This window comes from Myotis daubentonii, chromosome 11 (assembly GCF_963259705.1).
Source record: "Myotis daubentonii chromosome 11, mMyoDau2.1, whole genome shotgun sequence".
Taxonomy (NCBI): Eukaryota; Metazoa; Chordata; class Mammalia; order Chiroptera; family Vespertilionidae; genus Myotis; species Myotis daubentonii.
This window is the reverse complement of record NC_081850.1, coordinates 50,694,214-50,718,402: the sequence shown is the minus strand read 5'-3', so window position 1 is coordinate 50,718,402 and position 24,189 is coordinate 50,694,214. Positions and strand designations below refer to the sequence as shown.

General features: G+C 46.5%; 1 protein-coding gene across 4 annotated transcripts in view; it reads right to left on the bottom strand.

The window, feature by feature from the left end:
- The window catches only part of DAPK1 (death associated protein kinase 1), a 163,473-nt gene extending 140,890 nt beyond the window's left edge, over positions 1 to 22,583 (bottom strand). For 2 of the 4 annotated variants that reach the window (XM_059657095.1, XM_059657099.1), the window contains exons 1-2: positions 22,199 to 22,559; positions 21,208 to 21,377 (exon numbers count right to left, since the gene is read on the bottom strand). In XM_059657095.1, the coding sequence (XP_059513078.1) occupies positions 21,208 to 21,269 (62 nt within the window). In that variant the 5' untranslated portion in view covers positions 21,270 to 21,377; positions 22,199 to 22,559. Of the gene's footprint in view, positions 1 to 21,207; positions 21,378 to 21,695; positions 21,821 to 22,198 lie in introns of those variants that run through there. The other 2 variants (XM_059657096.1, XM_059657098.1) reach the window with 2 other exon arrangements.
- Positions 22,584 to 24,189: the final 1,606 nt, after the last annotated feature.

Below are 24,189 nucleotides of genomic sequence, written 5' to 3'. Positions count from 1 at the left end.
AACAACTAACAACATCTTGCCCTCTGATCTCCAGGTGTCCCCTCTGACTGCCTGCCAAGACAGGTCTGTTCAGTTGGTTCTTTCTATGCCCTCCTCCCTGGCCCCCAATGCTAAGAGTCTTTCCCATCCTAATGGGGAGAAATTGTGATGAACTATCCTCCAACTGTCTTTGAAGTAGAAAACAGCATATGGAGATGGTTTAGTTTGGGTTCTGCATTGTCAGAGAAACACTTTTATAACTTTCTAATTGGCCTCAACATCAAAGAAGGCATATCACTCACAAGAGAGAGCAGCAGAGAATCATTAAGGCTGGTTGAGAGGTGAGATGTCAACCAGATTTGGGAGCAGTGATGCCACCACTACAGCCATCATCTTAAAGGACTATTCAGCGCACAATTATACAGAGTGTCTTGGGGGAAGCTGCCCACTTTTCCCTCAAAAAAGGATACCAAACATACTTGGTTAGTACTGTAATGATTCTCTAAAAAGCATCGCACCGACTAGTAGATAGAAATAGTTAAAATAGATAATAATATACTGGAAAACTCTGAATGTCCTTCAGTTGGTGACTAGATAAACTGTGGCATATTCATATAATAGAAGGCCACTCAGCAATAAAAAGGAAAGAATTGATAAAGCAACATAGATGAATCTCAAATGCATTATTCGAGCCGCACTTAAAAGGTACCTATGCTATGATTCCATTTCTATGCCATGCTCAAACTAAGTCAGAAAACTGATCAGTGGCTGCCAGATGCTGGGGGCCATGGAGGTGTGGACTACAGGGCACAGGGAATTTGGGGGAATTATGGAACTGCTGTATATTTTGATTGCATTGGTAGTCACATAACAATACGCATTTGTTAAAACTCATGGAGCCCTAGCCCTGGCTCAGTGGAAAGAGATTCGGCCTATGGACTGAAAGGTCCTGGGTTTGATTCTGGTCAAGAGCATGTACCTCGGTTGCAGGCTCAATTCCCAGCCCTGGTTGAGATGTGTGTGAAGGCAACCAATCGATGTTTCTCTCTCTCTCTCCCTTCCACTCTCTCTAAAAACCAATGGAAAAATATCCTTTGAGGATTAACAAAAAAAAAAAAAGAAAAAAGAAAAGAAAAGAAAAAGAAAAGCACCTCATAGAACTGTACAATAAAAAGTATAATGTTCCTGTATGCAAATTATACCTGAAAAAAAACACAAAAAAACAACTAGTAGTAATCAGGAAAAAGAGCAAAATTCAACAAAGAATTTAAATATTTACTGAATTTTAATATTTAAAAACAAACTTACATCTTTCTGTGCATCTGTGGCTCAATTGATTGGTCATGTCCTTAAGAACAACTGACTTACTTCATAGTGAGAGCAACAGGGATAGATAATTAAGCTTCTCAAACATCAAGCATCCAGTATGTGCCAGGCATAGTGAGAAGAGCTGGGCAGCCCGTGGAGAAGCCACAGAGCCAGACCTTGGAGAGCTCACAGGGGGAAGAGACGGAAACACAGGGAGGAGGTGGACCAGAAGTCCCCAACACAGACACGGCTGCTCTGACAAAAGAACTACCTTGGATTATTTCTGGAACTTAAGATGTGATTCATGAATTCAATTCATTTTGAGCGAAGCACAGTGAAAAACAGATATGTAGGACATCCTGGAACTCACCCCCACATGCAAAAAAAACCCACATTCTTGTACCCCAATTGCTTCCATAGTCACCCACAGGCTCCCATGGGATAAAAGAGGACCCTGGGGAGACCACGGGCACAGTGTCCATGCCGTTTTGAATGTGAACAGACGGTGATTGGTGTCCCCTGGAATTCTGTAAGGAGGTGGTTCTGGCAGGGAACCCACCTCAGCTTCACCTTCAGGCTTTCAAGAAAGACGCAAGTCCAAGGTGTCAGGTCTGTGCTTGACACCTCATGGAACACACAGAAATGCTGTCTCCGCTGCTTGCAGCCTGAGATAACCAGCCTGGGGGCTCCAATGCCCCAGGCCCTGCCCAGCTACCCTGAGTGACGGAATGCCAGGGGTGCTCCATGACCCTCCTCTGTCCTGGGAGGACAGATGCAGAAGGTCCTGCTAGTGGGGCTTGGGGACTTGGGAAACTGACTTCTAGTGTCAGGGCACCTTTGGCCTATTTGGTGCCTTTGGGTGAATTAGAAGCAGGTGCCACTTCCTCCAGGCAGAGGCCTCAGAGCATCAGCAGGATTTCAGTCTAGAACCTCCCCCATTCCTGGCAAGGCACAAACTGCCGGCCCAGGGGACACGCTGCCTGTGAGTCAGGGAGTTCTGTGGGCTAGGTCCATCCTCTCCAACTCCATTGCTGGGGATCCCGACGGCAGTCAGCAACTTCATACGAAGTCCTGACTGGCGTGTCTGCGATTTTATTGGGTTAGCAAACACAAACACTCGGGAGCTCGTACTTTTCTAGAATGGGATGTCATTATCTCGGTCAGGCTTAACTCCAGAAGCTCACATGGACTGATCACAGTGGCTTCCTTGCCGTTTCCCTGTAGCCACCACGAGTGCCAGAAACGTCCCCAGCTGAGTCCAGCTAGGCCTCAGGCCGCGTTTGATGACCGAGCAGCATTCAAAGGCGCACTATCTGGAAACGATAGAGTTGGAGCCACACCTCACACTTTCCACCCAAATGAATTCCAGATGGATCATCTATTCAAACATAAAAGTACTAGGAGAAACCATAGAAAATATTTTCTGGTAAATTGAAAGTGGGAAAGGACTTTTTAGCGGTGACACAAAACCTGTGAAAGATAAAAAAAATTTTGAGAAATCTTTAAAAAAATATCCATTTGAGATGATGAAAAAGTTCTGGAGGTGGATGGATGGTGGTGATGGTTGTACCACCAATATGAATGTCCTCCGTGCCACTGAGCTGTACACTTAAAAATGGCTAAAACGATGCATTTGTTATGTGTATTTTATCACAACACAGAAGAGGAAATGTAAAGGGGAGGTGCAGCTGGATTCTGCAGACATGGACAGAAACCAGTTCCTCAGCCGCACCCTGTCCCCTGTAAAATCGCAAGAACAAAGGGCCCTGACCCTGGGCTGAACACCCAGGGCGGGGAGAGTGAGCGGGAACCCTGAAGTTAAAATGTATGGATGTCGCTAGGGTAGAAATTTTAAACCAACCAATGAGAAGTCAGCAGGGCACATATTAACCCCTAAAGGAGCTGCTCCACCAACCCTCGTGGGTCCCCTCCCTGCAGCAGGGAGCTTTTCTGTAATAAAACTCTGCTTTTCGCTCATCAAAAAATAAATTAATTAAAAAAGAACACACAAAACAACATATCTGTGGAGGGGGGACACCAGAAACAAAGTCAAAAGACAAATGGCAACCTAGAGAACAGATGTATAAATCACACCATAGACATAAAGTTATTTTATTTTTTTATTGGTTTAAGAGAGGAAGGGTGAGGCAGAGAGAGATAGAAACATCAATGATGAGAGAGAATCATTGATTGGCTGCCTCCTGCACGCCCCACACTGAGGATGGAGTCCACAACCTGGGCATAAAGTTATTTTTAAAATATAAAGAGCTCCTACAAATTATAGAGGTCTAGAAAGCTATTGAAAAATGAGCAAATAGTATGAACTGAAAGTTCACAACAGAGTTTTTAAACACATGAAAAAATGTGTATACTCATTCATACTTAAAAATTAATGGAACTACACTTATCAGAGTGGCAAGAACTAAACCATTGTGGAAAAGGACAGAGAAATCAGCTCTCTCTCAATTGTGGGTCATTGGGTTGCAAATTGACTTATATGAAGAGCAAGTCAGCAATACCTACCAGAGTGACAAATGCTTATAACCTTTGACCCAGCAATTCCACTTCTGGGAATTTTTCCTACAGATAATTTCAACATTTTATACAAAGATGTCCATTGAACAATTGTTTGTAATAAGAAAATACAAAAGAACTCCGAAGTTCATAAATAGGGAAGAGAGTTCAATAAATGATGGTAAACCCAGAGAATAGAAAGAGGCACTTATCTTTGTAGAGTGATGATTTTCAAGATATGTTATTAGGAGAAAAAAAACCAAAGTACTGAACAATGTGTTTAACATGATACTATTTCAGTAAAAACATAAAAATAGAAGTTTGACTTTATGCATAGACGGAATCTGGAAGGATCCCCAAGAGGCTAAGAGCTGATTTTTGGAAGACAGAAGGAGCAACACTACCTTTCCCTGCGTACTCTCTTTGATTTCTGTGTCACATGATGCATTATCTACCTAAATGTAAATGGCACAGGGGACATAACACTCTTGCTCCCCTTGGGTATGATGACTACCAGAAGTCACCACACTGCTAGACAAGAAGGCCTTTCCTTTCCTTGAAGATGGGGAAGATCACGCCAGATTAAATAAAGCTGGAAGAACGGGCCACAAAGGAGATGCTGGCCTCTCCCCTCTTCTTGGTGTCACATGGCCCCGAGTGCTAACATCCTACCGGAAGGCAGGGCTCTGTCAGCGGGTTCTGATCTGGAGATGGTCTCTAGTGCCCCTTCTCTCCCGAGTGTCCTCACTGCCAACTAAGGACCTTGTCCTCAAGCGTTGCAAATGGAGTCCCATGAACTGGCTCCTGGCCCCAGCTTTGAAACTTCACTCATTCATGCCACCAATACTACTGAGTCTCTAGCCACACCACCAGCATCATCCTTGGGACTGGGGATCAACAGTGAATAACACAGATGAGCACCTGCCTTTTCAGACCTTAACAATGGAGCTGGGGAAGGGCTTGAGCCTGCCCATCCTGGCTCGTGAGAGCCCACTGCTCACTTTGTAGGAATTTTGTGAGCCGGTTGTTAAACACGGTCACTGTTAAATAATATAGAATCATGCACTGTCCCAATCCCTGCGATGACACCAAAAGCTAGAAAGATAGTTAGCACTACAGCAATCAGCAGTGCTGAGGTTGAAAGAAGTTCAGTTTAACGAATATAATTTGTACGAGTGTGAGAAATAGCTGAACCAGTAGATCGCATGTCACACTTAATGGCAATACATTTATTGGAAAAATGAATTAGCAGATCAAGATGTAACTCCATTTGTCAAAACGTGATCCACCATAGGTCAGGCCATGGGAAAAATCAATGAAAGCATTCTGTGAGTTGGCCATATGGAATTTCCAATAAAGAATATGCATATTTTGTTATTACTTATAAATTGTTATACATCCTCTACATCAGTAAAATTTACAATATCTGCCCATGTATACACATATGTGTGTGAGCTGACCCTTGAACTACATGGGTTTGAACTGTGGGGGGTCCACTTATACACAAATTATGAATGTATTTTCTTTTTCTTATGGTTTTCTTTTTTTAAAATGTATTTTTATTGATTTTTTTACAGAGAGGAAGGGAGAGGGATAGAGAGTTAGAAACATCAATCAGCTGTCTTCTGCACACCTCCTACTGGGAATGTGCCCGCAACCAAGGTACATGCATGCCCTTGACCGGAATCAAACCTGGGACATTTCAGTCCCCAGGCCGACGCTCTATCCACTGAGCCAAACCGGTTCGGGCTTCTTAAGGTTTTCTTAATAACATTTTCTTTCCTCTAGCTTAGTTTATTATAACAATACCATATATAAAATACATATAACATACAAAAAACATGTTAATTGACTATGTTATTGGTAAGGCTCCTGGTCAACAGTAGGCTGTAAGTAAAGTTTTTATGGAGTCAAAAGTTATAAGTGGATTTTCAACTGCACAGGGGGGTCTGAATCCCTAATCACTGCATTGTTCAAGAGTCACTATATACATTACACACACACACACACACACACACACACACACATAAGTACAGGGTGGGGCAAAAGTAGATTTACAGTTGTGAGTACATGAGACAGTTAATTCTTATATTATTTATTATATTATTTTCTATACGAACATACATACATGCATTTCAATCCACACTGAATTGAACTCTGCCACCTCAAGCTTAACTTCTCTGAGTTCTGTAAGAGAAGCATAAAAACCCACTTCCCATTTCCCCTCCAGGGTCAGTGAGAAATTGGAAGCTCTCACGCTGAACTCTACTTGTCACCAATATCCTCATTCCTCCCACCCCACAGCGGCTGGGTTTTAAATGCCTGCTCCCAACAACTTTCCCCTGCTCACTTGGCTCTCAGGCTACTGTCTTCTTGCCTTTAGCCTCTTTCTTGTTGCAGGAAAGAGTGCAACCCAAGGAACAAGAGTGATGCCGCGTTGCAAACGGCTCTGTGTCCAGCTGTCCCTGTCTGTAAGGTAAGGAAGCTCTCCCTGGTCCTTTCACATCCTCACACCTGGCGGATCTTCCACTTGCTCCCCCAGTGCAGGCAGGCTGACTGACCCCTTGTTGTAGGGCTGGCAACACTCCCCCAAACCCTCTGCAGCGGAAGCCTCTTTTCCCATCAACCCGTGTACACAATTCCACTGGAACCCTCACTTCTCTTGGGTACAACTCCAAGCACGTCCTCTAGAACTAATTTTAAACAATAATTAAATCCTATCCTTTCAGCACACATGATACACTTTTCTACGTGTCCTAGAATCAATTAACAAAATTTACTGGGGAAGAATTCTATCTTAAAACTCCCTCTTTCCTTTTTGCTGCCCCAATTTTCAAGCATCATAAAAAAGAGCAAATTTGAGAGGACTGACTGACAGCAGAGAGAGTGCCAGTTCCCAAAAGATTCAATCCAGGTCCTTGAGTTTTCCCTTTTAAATCACCAAGATTCCAGGGCCACCCGATGTGCTGTCGCTGTTAAGAGGCTATGCCCACAGGCTAGGCACGATGGGTGCTAGCTCGGATGCCAGCTTTCTCTAAGGACCGCCCTGGCTGTGACGTGGGGCGGGTCAGTGTTGAGTGCCACCTGGTACCTGTTTCCCTTCAGGTAATTGAAATGGGGTGAACCACATTTTATTCCCACCGGACTCACCTCTTCCCCATATTTGAAAATTTTTAAATATATATGACACTGAGAATAGGTAAGATGGTAAAAAGTGCCGACGTATTTTGGGGAAACCATCAGTATGCTACAGTGGAAAGGATGTAGCCATTTTGTCCATATCCTGCTGTCCATTTAGCACAGTGATACTGGGACCCTCATACTTCTGTGGGGCTGTCACCTCTCAGGGCGACTCCCAGGATGAAAACATACCATGCATCTTAAGGAACTTTTTAGTGATTACTCGTCCACTTTTAAAACTCATAGGATCAATGACTACACTCCTTCATTTCAAAATGTTGTGATTATGATCAATTATAATAATCGATCATCAAAAAGTACATATTTCTGGAATGCCTTCTCTTTGCAAGACGCTGGGAATAAAAGAAGACCTTAAGGGGCAAACTAGGGAAGACACACACACACACACACACACACACACACACACACAGAGCCAGCGGTGCAGTGTGGGGAGTCTAATGCTGGAAGACTGTTTTATAGAGGAAATGCCCCAGGAATTTGCGAGAGGAGGGCAGCGCTTTGAAGGGGGTGGTCAGGAATGTCTTCCTGGGAGAATGAAGGCTAAACCCAGGGTCAGAGTAGAGAAGAGGCCCCGCATATTGACAGCGCAGATTCGGATCATGTGCACCAAGAGGGGAGCAGTCTCACAGCAAACCCAGTATCATTTCACCACTGTCACCACTGGACGTCCCTTTCCTGGATATTCTCCATCTCCTCTATCTACACCCCCCCCCCCCATCAATCTAGTCTTCACTCTTCTCTGCCCAGCCAGGAGGCTGTCCTTGGATACCGCCACCCTGGCTCCCTGCAGGTGGTTGATGAGAGGCACTGGCGGGAGGCTGCAGGGCAGGAGGAGGGAGAGGTGGGTGTTTCTTCCCTGAAGTGGCAGGTGCATGTGGCCTCCTCGGCCCTAGGCACCCTGCGGAATCCCCAGACAGCGCACACTTGGCCATCCCACAGCCTTCGCCTAGGCCCTAGACCTTCAGGAGCGGACTCTTTCCAGCCAGCACCACGACTGACACATTTCCCTTTCCACGTGCCCTCCCAATCAGCCCCTGCCTTTCGCACTCTTCCCCTCTGACAAGCTTCCCCCGTTGGCTTGCAAACAAGTGCCCCTCCCCAGGGAGCTGGGCGACAGGGCAGAAAGTACACTTCACACCACCTGCCAGGGGTCCCCGACCCGACCTTTCAGCTTTAAAAGCCCTGTGATGAGGAAGGGATATTTGATGCAACAACTAAGCTATGAGGGCTCCCCACAGTCGCACAGCAAGCTACACTATCCAGCCTGCTGGAAAGGTAGAAACCGGGGGCCCAAGAGAATGAGAAGAGTGATTTAGCTTTGACTAAAAAGTAAGAGTTATTTAACTTTGACCAAAAATTAGGAATCAACATGAAAAAACACACAGCTACTAAAGCAGGTTGAAAACAGATCATGAAGATGGCAGCCCAGTGCCAGCCTGGGAGAGAGGTGGATGGAGGTTAGGCAATGAGGCCTCAGAGCCCTGGCTCACAGCAGCCTGCTCAGTAAGGAGGGGCACAGCGGAACTTCGGTGTTAGCCATGGGTGGCTCTCACACCCAGGTTCGTGACATCAGGAAGTCTGACCAGCAGTCTAAGCCTTACTCATTGTTGGTCCCACCCCAAGCCTCTGGGACACAGCAGACCTGTCCCTTCCTGGGACAGCACACTACAGCCAGATTAAAACAGCCACTGCCCCAGACCTCTACTCACATCCACTCTCTCCCTTCCCCACCTCTGGACACCCAAGGTCAATACCTTCTTTCAAGGTCATTTTCTTTCCCATTGGGTCCAGGATCCTCCTTGCCTACTATCACCTCCAACCCCTAGGTGCACAGTCCCACTTTCCTGCCTGGATTCTGTAGCTCAGTAGTTCTCAATGGGTCAGAGGTGCCGCCAACAGACTGTTAGCAGGTCTAGAAAAACTGTGGTTGTTACACCTGGGAGAGGGTGTGACTGGCATCCAAAGGGCCAAGACCTACAAAGCACAGCGCCCCTGGCCAAAGTGGCACTAGTGCCGAGGTTGAGAATCCCCGGTTTACAGGAGGGCAGGAAACGTGTATGGACTACATCGTATGAGCCAGGCACTGGCTAAATGTTTCAAGTTCTTTAAACTTCCCTTCGGAGACAGTGACCGAAGAACAGGACACAGAGTGACCTCCCCAACTACCCGCCCAATTTCCAGACACGGCTTAGCATTTTGGAGTGCCCAACGGTTACCTCCACCAATTTAAACATATTATCTAAGACCGATGTCTTTCTGATCCTCAGTTTTCTCATCTGTAAAAGGGAGACTACAATACCCATCCCCAGCCCCTGGTCGAGAATGGGTTCCCAGTAAATATTAGTTTCCTCATCTCCTTCTTCATGCCTAATTTCCAGTTCCTTCCAGGGAATGTATGTGTAGAGACACACATATCCGTTCCCACACCCACCTGCTTACCTACATCTTTATGTTCCCACAAGAATCTGGATGAAGGAGAGAAAAAATGAACAAACCCTCCAAGTCAGAATGGCCTCTTCGTGCCTGAACTCCAAAAACAGTTTTTAAGACTTGGTGCCTCTCATTTCTTCCTTCGGCTTTTGTGTAACATCTGTCTACCCTGCTGGGTTGGAAACTGGTTGAGATGTGGGGTCCTACCCAGCACACCAGCAAATGCCAACCCACTCTGGATGAATGGGTAAGTGACATGTATGATTCCCATGACAGTTTTGTTTAACAGTCTGTTTATGCTGACTATTGTTTAACATTGTCACTCCCTGAAATTCCTCCTGCACACATCTATAGACCCAATTCCCAGGCATTTGCCTTTTAAAATTTGTGAGCGCCTCATGTTACTTTGCTAAACTAAAGATATCCACTTAAAGGGCCCAAAGAATAAGGAAGCGTCCTTTTCAAGTGGCCTCTCATGTGGCAGCCATGTTCCTTGCACAAACAAGACCCCCGTCCAGGGGAACAAGGACGGGCACTCAGACATGTAAGTGGGCACTTACTCACAGCAGCTGGCAGAGACTCGCCGTTAAGTAAATCCTAACAATTCAGCCTTTCAGCCACCAACCTAATAGGCTTTTCTTGGCACGGGCACTGTTGGCTTGGCCAAACACTCATTTTCACATCTTAAATCAGCATGTGTCAGAAATGAATGGAGGCTCACACCCGCTGTATGTCGTGCGTTCTGCAGCAAGCTCATCTTGGTCAGGCACTCAGGGGCCCACACACGCGTTTCAGCTCCTTTCTCCATAAAGATCGGTTACGAAAATCAGCGATTTGTTTTTCTGATCAAATTCCTAGGGTCTTTTTTGGCTGCCTAAAATGGTTTTTAATTTAAAAATCAGCTAGAAAAACAAAATAGACTTTTCAGAACTTAAAGTACAGCATATTAAACACATAAATTTGCATGCTGACAAAGCTCAGGTTCTCAGTAGCATCAGGAGACCATCCCGCCCACATGTGTGAGCGGCTCTCTCACTGAGCAGCCAACTCCCGGCTGTCTTGTCAGGCAGCTTTTACTTGCGCTGGCTTCCCTGAATGCAGCTCTTTCCATCTTAATAGAAACTCTTTAACATAAGACTTCTGCCCTCTCCCCATGGTGACCAGGTGGGCTTTGAAAATGGCATCTCCTTAAACCCTGTCTCTAGCAGTCTGAATGCACAGCTCAATCCTAGCTCATTTGTTTCTCAGGAACTCTAAGAATCATCCATCCAGCACATAAAATCAGTCCTGGGTTTATGCCAGAATGGGGCTAGGACTTCTTGAAGGGCAGATAGGATAAACAAGGTCAAATTTGGCAGAATGAGCCCAACCTACAGGTTGAGCCCAAGATGGGGAGAGAGGGAGAAGAGAAAGAGGAAGGATGGAACTGAGGAGAAAAGAGCCCTCACCTCCACCCAGCCCCCTGGGTGTCCAGGCCAGAGCCTGGGCAGAGAAATGAGGAACGGACGGAGAAGAGGCAGGATCCTGGTCACAGAGACTCAGACGCATGTTATAGCATTTCTCCTTCTTGCTCTCACTCATTCTCTCTGTCTTGTTAAACAACCACCATCCCTTGAGCACTTATTGTGTGCCCGGTGTCAGGTCAAGCACTCTACACGCATCACACACACCCTCACAACAACCTTGAGGTAAGTATAATCATTATTCCCATTTTGCAGATGAGAAAAGTGAGTTTCACAAAGTCTGGTGACTTTCCCAAAGTAACAGTAAGTACATTGTGGAGTCAGGGATTTGGGCTCAAAGCTCTGAACCATATTCTCATTTCTGGATATGTATCTTCATTGGGCAAAAAACACAAGGCCTACCGTGCGCTTCGATTACTCCCACCCAAAGCAAGAGACACAAAAAGCCATGTTCTCTACTTGCACAAAACTTGCAATCCATAGAGAGAGCAAGAATCACATGCATAACTGATTGTAAAGCACTACAAAGTGGCCAGCTATTTCATCCAAACTGCTAAGGGTTGCGGGAGCTAAGGAACAGAGCCTCCCCGATGAACACGCTGGGGAGAAGGCTGCAGGCTGAAACTGGCCAGGTCACTTCGCGTTTGCTTATTTCTCCAGGTTATAACTTCTCTCTAACATAGATAATTTTTTAAATGATCTGCATTAAAGAGAATATTGCTTCCGAAGCTGAGGCCTGCAAATGTTGGTCCACATTAATTAGTCATATACATAAAACCGCATATACCCAATCAGTGTCCAAATCACATCTCGCAAGGCCGAGGGACTTCCACACCGCCACCAGGCTTACCTCACCTGGCCGTGGCTCTGTCGGCCAGCGTTCCTATCTCTCTGTGCCAAAGGAGGGGTGGGGAGGGAGGAAAACACAGACTGATAACACTTTGTCCTGGAAAAGATTCTACTTGTTCTAATCCATTTCCTCTCCCAAACAATTAAGTCATCTACCTAAAGTTCTACATGATGTGGGGGTGGGAGGGGGTTGCATATATGATGGTGCTTGGAGCAAACCCTCATCAGCTCTAAATGGAAAGTCTGCAATATCTCCCATCTATCCCGAAGCACGTTTGAATTACAGTGCAAAGAAATGTCACCAGCAAATGGTATGACAGGCGAGGATTCCACTTCATTCCCATTGCACAATGTGGAAAAAGTGACGTCAGGGAGAACAGAGAGCAGCAATGCCTACGTGGGCCAGGCTTGGTCCCCGAGCACGCTGGCGCCAATGCACTACTGGTCAGTGGAGTGGAGTAACCAGCCAGGAGAGGGGCTACTCCAGGCTGTGGTGAGGAAGGAAGCAACCCCCTGATTATCTGAAGCCAGGGGAGCTGCTGAAGATAAACTCGGTGACAGTCTCGGCTCCACTAACAGCAGTTTACATGCTGATCCTGGACACCCTGAGTGGCAAAGACAACATTTAGAAGGACAACTCCCTATATTCACATGCCAGGTGTGCAGAGGAATCTCCTGGCAGGTTCTGCTTTCAATGATATGGACAGCAAATGGCCTCCTAGAGCAGGGGTGGGCAACCTTTTTGTGAGTGCGTGTCAAAACCAGCAAAATCTCTGACTCAAAATTCTTCTGCGTGCCAACCCTAATTTTTTGAGAACATGTTACACCTACTTGATATCTCTTAAGGTGTACGTATGTGAAGAACCTTGAAGAAATAATAAAATTCATTTGAGCGACAAAAACACAGTATATGATGATGAAAAATACATTTATTTTTTAATGTATACATGTACACTGATAGTCCGACAGAAAACTTTATGACTCCGTTCGATATTATCAGTGGGACTTTTGCTGCTGCATCACTGATGACAGAGATTTTACATCAGGTTTATATTTCGTGACCTTCAGAGATATGCACGAGCTACTACTTTCATCCGTCAGGCTACTCCTATTACGAGACTTAAGAAAATTCATCACTGAGAAAAAAGATTCACAAGCGTATGTGGATGAAACCAAAACACTGGTCGGATCTAGGAAGGCAGGGAGAGTTAAGGCAGAGGCATAGAAATTGCTCTTCCCCTCTCTCGTCAATCCATGTCTATGGTCTTTAAGATAACTTGTTATGTAAAATTATTCATTTATCTAAGATGCACCTACACTGAATTTATCTGAAAAATTAAAAAGTCGATATTAAGAAAAAAACTAAATGGAAGATTATAAGAGAGGGTTTCGCGTGCCAGCAAAAGTTACTGGCGTGCCATGTTTGGCACGCGTGCCAGGGGTTGCCCACCCCTGTCCTAAAGCTTTCTGACTTACAAATTTCTAAGAACAGACAGCTCCCCTGGGTATGATGTGCAATTTGGTGTCTCAAACATCAGCAGTTAGCTATTAGGTCTATTCTCTATAGTAGCCATACACCTCCAGTGCCATCACTTTGTTTTTGTAAAGGGAAGCAGCTTGTAGCTCCCAGCCTATTAAATATTATGCTCAAAAGGTTGTAGCCTTTCATCACTATCTCAGAGATACACATTTCCGCTGCCTACTCGTAAACCACAGATGAAAAAAGAAAAAAATACTGAGCTCTACACAGATTTAGAAGAACTTTTCAGGGGAGAATGGAAACATCAGAACTGAATCAGCATCAACGACTGACCTCTTCGCTCCCAAGCCCCCCCCTCTTGGTCCCCTGGATCCCTCTGTCACTTTTTCCTGCGTCACCTGAGTCATAGCTACCCTCCTGCATAAACAGCCTGGTCACAGACAGACATATGAGTTGCTAGGAAGGCACACAGATAAGAAACTCTGAGGAAAATCTAAGCATTTTTTCTGATAGGACCAAAAAAAGGGGGGGGGGGATTGATTATTCCCCTACATTGCTTTTTCAGCTAGAAAATTCTTCCGTGGGGGACCAGGAACAAGAGCTGGAAGATTAAAGTAAAGGTTTAAAAATCCTGATACTCTTTTTAAGTTAAAAAGGAAAAGTTTGCATCGTTTCAAAAGTACCATTTTCTAACAATGAACTGCAGAAAGAACTATTCAACAACGGGGGAAAATGGAAATCAGCTCATTCCTTGAAGGTAACAACTTACATCAATTGTACTTGAAGTATTTAAAGCCAGCCCCATTCATCACATTATATCTAAATAAGAATAATCAGACAGTTTGGACAGAAAAAAAAATGTGTCCCAAGAGCCCATATACTCAGAGCCAAATTTCTCAGCCAAAAACCACCAGGCTTATGACTATAAGCACCATCAATATAAAATTTTCAAACACCAGAGATTAGCAGTTTACAGTACTCATTTGTTCAAACATTGTTTTACATCCAAAGTTGAATGTATTTATAAAGGGAAAAAATATCTCCCTCTCCCCTACTCTTCCTGATGTTACTGAATATACATTAGGTTATTGAATAAAATTTTTCAAGCTCGCAACAGAAATGTGGACAAATAGAACATACGGGGCAAACCCCACAGTCATTTCTCAGAGGTAAGCAACATTATACTTCAATGACCACAGTGTGATCTGTAAGCCACACTAGCTCTCAGCGTCACCTAAAGAGACAGAAGTGACAAACAGGATCACACTTGTCAGCTATCACCAGAGATTAGTTACTAGCACATGACTGTTTTGTGTTGTTTGGGACCAGGGTTGAAAATCAGACACACACTATTTTAGGTTTTAGACTTTGTTGTTGTAAAAACCCTCCCAGCACATTAAACCTAGAATTGGGGTACAACCACACCTTTTGTTTTACCTGAGAAAAATTTACTAGTTAGACAAAGCTATTTTAAACCCATTTTTGTTAGATATAGAAAAAAACAAATGTCAACCCTGCCCCCACAACCTCCTAACTGAACATTTAAAGGAATTCATTTAGAATGTTGACAAACTGATACACTGGATTTATTGTAAATAATTATACATCTATATCATCTCCTTCAAGGCTGAGAGACGATGCATTCTGTTTTCATAATTTACCACAACAAATCAGAGCAAAACAATTAAGCATTACCTTTCACATAGTTTCAAACAATCACATACCCGCCCTAAACCAGACAGACTAGTGCCACTTAATGAAATGAGAAACTGTCATTTAGGGGGTGGCCAGATGGGCGGGGCCAGGACTCTTACGCATTACATTACTTAAAGGTTAAATAATAATAAGAATGTTCTGTGAAGTTTCTAAAAAGCTAACCCATTAACTCTGGGGCTTGGGTAAAACCATGCCACACACTAATACCATTCATTACTGCGGCACAAGCCATTTGGAAAAAGAAAGAAGGTCCCGTGTGTAGTAAAGTAAGTGCCCACGTGAGTTCTGAGGTCAAAGGGTCAGGTTCTGGCTGGGGTAGAAATGAAATGGTGCCAATTATTTCTAACCATCCTCTCCAATACGGATGTTAAAATGGATTGTCCTGAGGTGGCTGCCCAAACCACCTCTTTTAAAAGAGCAATTTTATCTGCCCCCCCCCCCCCAAAAAAAAAGATTGCCAAAAGTAAGTAGTGCAGAGAACAAAATGCAACTGGGCCCGGCCTGCCTGGGGTTCTGGGTCCATCTCTTGCTATCTACTAACCAGCTGCCTTGAGAAAGACACTTGCCCTAAGCACTGACTGGACGAAATGAGAAGGGAGCTGATCACTCCAGCTTCCTCCAGGTCTGGATGACTAAGGGTGTCTGTGGGTCTCTCACCAACAGAAATGAGGCGCCTCCCCTCCTACCAATAGGAAGCTTTCTGTATCTCCTAATTAGAAATAAGTTTCTACTATGAAGAAGAGACTTCCTGGTGTGTCGTCAGTGAGATCAACATGCCTGGGTAGGTTAGGCACACACAGCAGTTGGCTAGAATTGAGGGTGAACGTTCATGATACATTTCCAGCAGGAAAGCCGAGTAGACAAAGTAACCTTAATCTTGTCACTCAAGTGGCTCAGGCCACACCATCTCCAAAGGAATCCAGCAGCACGGGTTCGTGCCTCGCCCCCCAGATGACTTCCTTCCCCTCATCCCATCTGGAAGGAAATGGTTTCTGCCTTCGAGGACTTACAACTTGGCTGGAAACAAGAGGACATGTCTGACAATGTCACCTCTTGATATGATCCCTGTATGTAATTACTGAAATCCATCTGAGCATCCATCGCGTAAGCTTTTGTGTTTTTCACAGCTTTAGAGGGTGTGACAATGCTATGCGGCCTTTCGGTTCCTAAGTGGCTGGAGAAGACAAAAGCTGAGGATAAATGGGCATAGAGGGACCAAGAAGTCAGCCTCAAAGTAAATAACAACAACAAAAAAGAAGGCAGCCTCAGTGCTCCTTGGTTTCTCCATCAATAAGAACCTTGAGCCCCCCTAGCTTCCTGGCCTCATGGAACCTAACCGATGATGCTCGGGTGGCCCAGAGATACATTCCCCGTGCTAGCAAGTAAGTAAGCATTCAGCCAAACCGTCACCCACTACCATCATCATGCCCTCCCTTCACATCCTCGAAGACCATTATCAGACCTTCCTAAAATGCAGAGCATTTAATAATCACCAACGGTTACCTCTAATACATATACTTGAACTTTATCTCTCTAAAACTTTGCAGCCGTTCCGATCAGAGGAAACATCTGAGGGCCCGCGGGAGCAGAAAGGAAAGAGAAAATCACACTCAGCACAGTCCTCCAGGACGCTCTCACTGGTCAGCCTCGTGGGCCCGCGTTTCCCACACGGACGTTTCTCCTCCTTCCATCCACACACGGATGCCAGAATTCCCAGCACTCCTCCCGCAGCCCGCAGTAAGCCAACTGAAAGGTGTGCTCGGACTGTCAGGGGTTCTTACCATTCCTTGCCCATGGATTTTATTTTGCCAATTACAATGCCCATGTATTTTACGCCAAAACGAGGATGCTTTAAATGAGAATTATTACTTTCTAGCAACCCTCCCAAACCAACATAAAATATTTAATGCGCCACCTTGCTTTGCTTAAACTGATCTTGTGGCTGGAAATTTTGGCTGCTGTGCACATTAGTGTTCAGTCACAGAGAACACAAAAGCAAACGAAACTTTTATTCTTATGAGCTGCAGCCTTTCATGTCTTAAGTTCATCTCCGCCAGAGACATCATTTATCGAGGACCATATATGTGTGTGCATCCACACACACACATCTGTGTATATGTGTGCATGCTTTACATATGTTAATCCATTCATTTAATCAGCACTTATTGAGCACCTGGTGTCACACATCTAATTAGGTATTAGAGATAAAATGATATGTAAGTCCAAGGTCACAACTCTGTGATAACCTGTGGGGAAAGCAGATGATCAACTAAGTAATGGCTATGCAATGTGGTAAACGCTGTGATAGGAGAAGCAGGTTATTAAAAATAATATCGTAGGCAGTGACTATGCGTCAGATGTTTGTAGCCACTGTCTCTAATTCTCACAACATCCTGCATATGAGTATGCCGTGGCTGAACCACACTGCACACTGCCTCTCTATCAGCATCAGCATCTGCATCACCATTTACATCTTAAATTCCCATTCTGGTCTCAATATTGCACCTGCCAACCTGCTTTACTCGTTCAGGCATCAATCAAACTTTGCCCGGTATTATGCACGCCCTGGGGAGAAAAGACCACCTGGAAGAACTGTCAAGCTGGCTACAAGGATGATAATAACACAGAACAAGGAGGGGCATGGCACAGGGAAGTCTAGGGTCACGACGGACCAATGGGGTATTTCAGACAGTGAGTCACTGGGCTCCTAAAAAGGAGAAAGCATCATAGGGTCATTTATTCAGGACATGGGACCTAGGTCTTCATATCATGTAAAGTCAGATAGCAGAAGAGAGAAGAAGGCCAGGCCCTCAGGGTAGCAATGTTCGGAGAGGTGCTCAGAAAGCTCACAGGTTAGGCTGCACCACAGCCAAGGGTGTAACCAGAGCCCAATGGTGGGACAAGCCAGCCTGCAGCTGCCCCAAGTGCCCATCGATAAGAGAATCGAGGGCACCTGGGCATTTAAAACCACCCAAGTATAACAGCAGATGGAGAAATCTGCATTTATAAGAATTCCTCCCAGAGACCACTACCTCCTGGGACCCAGGGTGAGACCCCAAAGGGCCTCCGGGAGTCAATACAGAAGGTCACCAAACAGACTTCTAAAGGTGATGTCCTTCCACTGCAGGGACTTGTTTCCACTCGGAAGGTGTGCAAGTTCGAGGCCAGAGAGAGGTGCATTATTTAGAATCAGAGTGGAGAGGCCCAGTGCTGGCAGCAGTGGGTCTCCCCATGACCCTTTCCCACAGGGCCTCCCTTCCCCAAATGGGTAAGCAGATATTTAAAAGAATAGTGAGTTGCAGGCCGAGTTATTAGCCTGCCTGGAACACCCCCGTGTCTCGACCAGTCCTGCGATGATATCTATATATGTTTAACTCTTTACTGCGGATAAGATGCTTTTACATGTGTTAGATGACTTGATTTTCACAACAGCCATGAGATAATCACTAGGCCTCTTGTTTTTTAGATGAAGATCCTCAGGGTCAGAGAGGGTAAGTGACCTGTTCAAGGTTATAAAGCTAGCAAGTGGCAGAGCTGATTTTGGATCAGGGTATCTGTCCAATGATCTATTAGCTGTATCACTACTGCAATAAGCATACTTTATCAAGTTCTTTAGCGTTCAAAGCCAACTTTGGTATAGCAGCCTGGGGCAGTACAAACAGACACACACTAACACACATAGGCAGACTGACAGACACAGACACACCCACCTACTCATCCTCCAACATACATACTCTCTTGTTTTCCTAAAAGTAAAATGACAACAATAATATTCTACTTGTTTAAAAATCTATTTTCCCTCCTCTAGCCGTGGACCTTGTCTCAGTACATTTATAAGGTGAGTAGCTAATACTAGTATTTAGATGACCGATACTATAGTATGTAAAGTCTTAAATCCTGGCTGTCGGTCTGCGTATAACTCATTGCTTAGAACAGTGATGGTGAACCTTTTGCGCTCGGCATGTCAGCATTTTGAAAAACCCTAACTTAACTCTGGTGCCGTGTCACATATAGAAATTTTTTGATATTTGCAACCATAGTAAAACAAAGACTTATATTTCTGATATTTATTATATATATTTAAATGCCATTTAACAAAGAAAAATCAACCAAAAAAATGAGTTCGCGTGTCAGAGTTGTCACAGGTTCGCCTATGACACGCGTGTCATAGGTTCGCCATCACTAGCTTAGAACAACCTTGCTTTTGTGTGAAATACCTGCCCATTTCCATTTTCTGCCACTAAAACTCCTGTCTCCACTCCCAATCTTCTCGCAGAAACACATGAAGCAGCCTCTTTCCTACTGGTCTGTCTTACGTCGGGGCTTGTTTTCAGGAAGTGGTTGTTTCCACTTAAAAATCATAGGACATAAAAATCAGAGGACTTAAAAAAAAAAAAACCAACCCAAACATTTAACCCATTTTTTAAGCAGAACCAAAAGCTATAGCAGCTAGAAGGGGCACGTATTCTTTCTTTTTAAAAATCCCCAACTCTCAGTTTTTCAGAGCACTTCTTTCAAAGACAGAGGTCACAGAAATGAAATTATTCAAGAAACAACTTGTCAATTATTCTTGCACAGCGGGGAGACAGTTATACACAGAAATGTAGACAGAGCCAAAATCAAAGCGAAGTGCTAGTGACAAACCCGCAAACCACCCTCTAGCCCAGAGGCTGAGGGCTGGTCATCACACCCACAAAATAAAGATTACAGACTCCCCCAACCAGCCACATGGAGGCCCCATTTTTTTTTTCATAATACATAACTCTAAGCAAAAGATCTTAATGAAAATAAGGTCAATACACTCAATCCATAAAGCAATCATCTCACCTAATTTTAATCATCTCTCTCTACGAGAATTTAGATAATCAGGCCACACTACACAAACAGAATTCAAATACATTTTTTTTCACCTTTCCCCCTACCTCCAAAGGAAAACTCCATATGCCACTCATCTTGCTGGAAACCACAGGGATAAAGTGATTTAATTCTAGTTAAACCAAGTATTTCAACCACATTCTCATAAATCTTAATCTTACTCATAGCCATGAAACATGATTTTTGAGAGCTTTCCTTCTGACTTACTCAGTCAGTAAATCTCCAATATATAGTAAGCAACTCCAAAGCCAGTGATGTTCTCAGCCAATCCTAAACATATACAGAAATATGCGGTTACAGTAACTTTTAAAAAATTGCCTGCATTCTGCAGTATTATTTAAACCCATAAAACATTTTTCAGTTAAGCTCAACTTTCACAATTCTCATTAGGTAATCTAGGTGTGGCTGTTTGTAAATTTCCTTTTCACCAAAAGGAAGCTGGTATCAGGACATCAGGTGTATATGGAAAAATAGATATTTTGATACAAGTGTAAGTCAACGCATATGTTTTTGTTTAAAGATCCTTTTGCCTACTTTACGCACAATACAAATACGCTGCAGTCAAGTTTCATGTGTTGAATTTTAAGTTAGGTGTTAAAACTCGGTTTTCTGCTCCAGAAAGATGGGAGCTCAACACACCCTGTCAAATAGCCAGTCAATGGAAAACCAACCCAGCCCTTAGATGCCCCCAAAGAAATCATTCTTTGTTCGCTTGGAAACTGAAGGACTTGACACACAGAATCACAGCTCCCACAGCAGTGGAATGGGCTGTGAATCCAGATGGCCATATTACACTCTCACTCATTGATTTGTTAAAAAATTTAACGTTAGGAATGAAACCAAAGCTACCACTAACACCAACAGGGTAATTAAATTCCTGGCTTGAGTCCCTTTCAAGATCCAAACCCAACATCAACATCTGGCAAGTCTCCATACAGGGCACCATACTTGTGCATGTTATTCCAAAAATTCAGAAGGAAGGCAAGAATGAACATTTAAAAAGTCCATTAGTTACTTTTTTTCTCTGTTTTAATCACACAAGAGCCGACTCCTGTTGCAACGATATTCTAGCATTTGCCTCCTTGTGTCTTGAGGGCAAAAGCTGATTAGCGTCACTGCAGACAATTCAGTCTGCTCTTGCCCAGGGGTCTTGATCAATACACTTTGCATCATAACCTAACACTGAAACTGCCTCTCCACCCCAGTCCCTTTGACTCCGTGGTTTATTTCTGGTCCCTGGCCCTCAGCGGGTAACTCTTTTCTCTATAATTTGCGCATCTCCTGGAAGGGTAGGGAGACGCCTGATTCAAACTGCATGTGTTCACAGCCCACTGCCCACAACATTATGCAGCCCCACAACTCAGTAGGGTACGCCTCTGGCACCCCCAGTACCTGCCAAGTTCCTCGCCGGTGTCATAGTAATCATCCACGTTTTCCTGCCTGAACACGGTCATGATAAACTGTCACGCCTCACCAAAGCCCAGCGCACTTCAGCTCCGCTCCCCAAACCATCACCACCGCTCCTTCGCCTCCATGGGCCCCTCAGGCATCAGTCTCAGGTCCTTTAAAAAAAGGGGGGGGGGGAATAATACTAATAAAATGACAACCAAAAAAAACCTCCCCAGGGCTAAGACCCGCTGCTAACGACCACTTTTCCGGAGCCGCCCCTCCCACCAGGTGGAGAGAAGCACCCTTTGTTAAAACCGGGCCAGGGACGTCCCCCAGCCCCGCATCGCCGGCGCGCTTGGGGCCGGGCACAACCACACCCCAAGACCCGCGTCCCCAAAAGCAGGGTGCTCTGTACTGATAAGAACCAGCTCCGGAAGTGACTGGCCTCCCCGCCTCCCCTTTTCTGCACACACGCCCACCCAGCTCCCCACCTCCAGGGATGCCGCGGAAGAATGAAGCGCTAGCCCGGGAAGAACGCGCCCGGCTGGAAACATCACTCTCCAACCGGCATCCGCGGCGGAGCCCCCGCGCCACCTCTCGGCTCCCGCACCACGGTCGCCACCCCTTCTCCTCCCTGGAGCCAGGCAGTCCCTAGAGGCTCATTCCTGGTGATTCCCGCTCCGTTACCGAGCCGACCCGGCGTGCGACCGCCCTGGGGAACAGTGGAGGGAAGGGAGCGGCCGAGGGAGGCGCGGCCGCCCGCTGCCGGTCTGCGCGCCCCGACACAAAGCACGCCGCCCGGCCCGCGCCACCTGTTCCCACCCGGCCCGCAGGGCTGGGGGCGCCTCCTTCTCTCCGCAGCCAAGTTTCCCCGCCTTGGCCTTCCCGGTGGCCCGGGGCGCTGCCCCGGCAAACCCCGCCGCGCTGCGGCCGCGAAAGCAAAAGCAGGCGGCGGGGCCCGGGAGGAGCCGGGGAGCCATTCACCGCCACTCACCCGGCGCCCGGGAGCTGCTGCCCGGGTCTCTCCGAGCGCGGTGGGAGGCCGATCGCTGGCGCCAGCGCCGGAGACGATCGGGGCGGTGGCGAGAGCGCAGGGAGGGAGCGAGTGGGGAACGCGGATCCCGTGCGTCCGCCCCAGCGTCTGCTCAGTCGGGCTTTCCCGCTCCGGCTCGGGAGCAGCCCCTCGGCTCCTCGCCGGCTTCCGGGCGATGGGCGGCCGGCAAGCGACCAATGGGGACCCCGCGGGCGGGCTAGCGGCTCGGCCCACCCACCTCCACGCTGCCTAGCCAGGCCGGCGCTGCGGATTGTGAGCAGCGCGCTGCTCCCCTCGGCTCACCGCTCCGGACTCACTGGCGCGCTCTACCGCGCACACCCCGCACACACCCACCCACTCCACACCCACGCCGAGCCGAGAGCGAGCGCAGCCGCGCGCAACGTGGGCGCCCCACCTGGGACACGCCGCTCTGCTGCCCCCTTCGGCTGGGTTCCAGAGAAATGCGATTCCTGCGTCCCGCAAAAGCGATCGCCAGCGGTGTGCCAGGAATGGTGCTCGCCACGCGAAAAATCACCGCGACCAAAATAGATTTAAAAAAATGTCCTGTCCTCGTGAAACTTACATTCTGGTGGAGAAGATGCAAGCAAATAAGATTATTTTCGAAGAGATCAGTGCTATTGAGACAATAAAACAGGATAATGGGACAGAATGACAAGGAGGAAGTGGGCCACCTTAGATGGAGTTCCTCTCCAATGTAACTATAAAAGGCATGCAACCACAGCAAAATGAGTTGAGGTCTCAGAGGCCCAATGAAGCAACAGAAACCAAGGGTGTCTGTGTGCTGCCCAATACAGTACCGCCTGTTGATGAGTTGAAATGTGGCTAGTTCCAAATGAGGTGTGCAGTAAGTGTGAAATACACATTGGATTCCACGACAGTACTGAAATAAGAATGAAAAATATCTCATAAATACTTTTATATTAACCACATGTTCAAATCATAGTACTTTGGATATATTGGGTTAAATAAACTATATTATCAAAATTAATTTCACCTTTTACTTTTTAAAATGCAGCTATATCCTATCTAATAAAAGAGAAAAATGGTAATTGGCGTACGACGATACCCTTTTCATTGGCTAATCAGGGCTATATGCAAATTAACTGCCAACTATGATTGGCAGTTAACTGCCAACTAAGATTGGCAGTTAACTGCCAACAAGATGGCGGTTAATTTGCATATGTAGGCACAATGCAGGGAGGCGAAAGGGAAAGCAGGAAGAAGCCCCCTGCCACTGACAGTGATCTGAAACCCAGGGGGGAGCTAAGAGCTGGGGGGCAGGGCAAAGGCGGCCCTGGGGCCGCCTTTGCCCTGCCCCCCAGCCATGATCAGAGAATCAGGCGCCTTTGCCGCCCTGGCCAGTGATAGCAGGAAGTAGGGGTGGAGCCAGCGATGGGAGCTGGGCACGGTCGAAGCTGGCAGTCCCGGGAGCTAGAGGTCCCTTGCCTGGGCCTAAAGCGGAGCCCACGATCGTGGGGCCGCTGCAGCTGTGGGTCCCCGCTGCCCGGGCCGGACGCCTAGGCCAGAGGCGTTAGGCCTGGGCAGGGGCGGAGCCTGCAACCGCGGGGAGCTGGGGGTCCCCTGCCCAGGCCTGACACCTCTGCCGGAGGCCTCAGGCCTGGTCAAGGGGCTGATCTGGTGATTGGTGATCGGAGGGTGATGAGGGTCAACTCCTCTGGCCGAGGCATCAGGCCTGGGTGGGGGGGCGGAGCCGGGGATTGGGGGGATATGATGGTCCCCTTGCCCAGGCCTGAAGCCTGGGTCAGAGGCGTCAGGCTTGGGCGGGGGTGGAGCAAGCGATCAGAGGGAGATGGGGGTCCCCTGGCCAGGCATGATTCCTGGGCTAGAGGCCTCAGGCCTGGGCGGGGGCCAGAGCCAGTGATCAGGGGGAGATGGGGGTCCCCTGTCCAAGCCTGACACCTCTGGCGGAG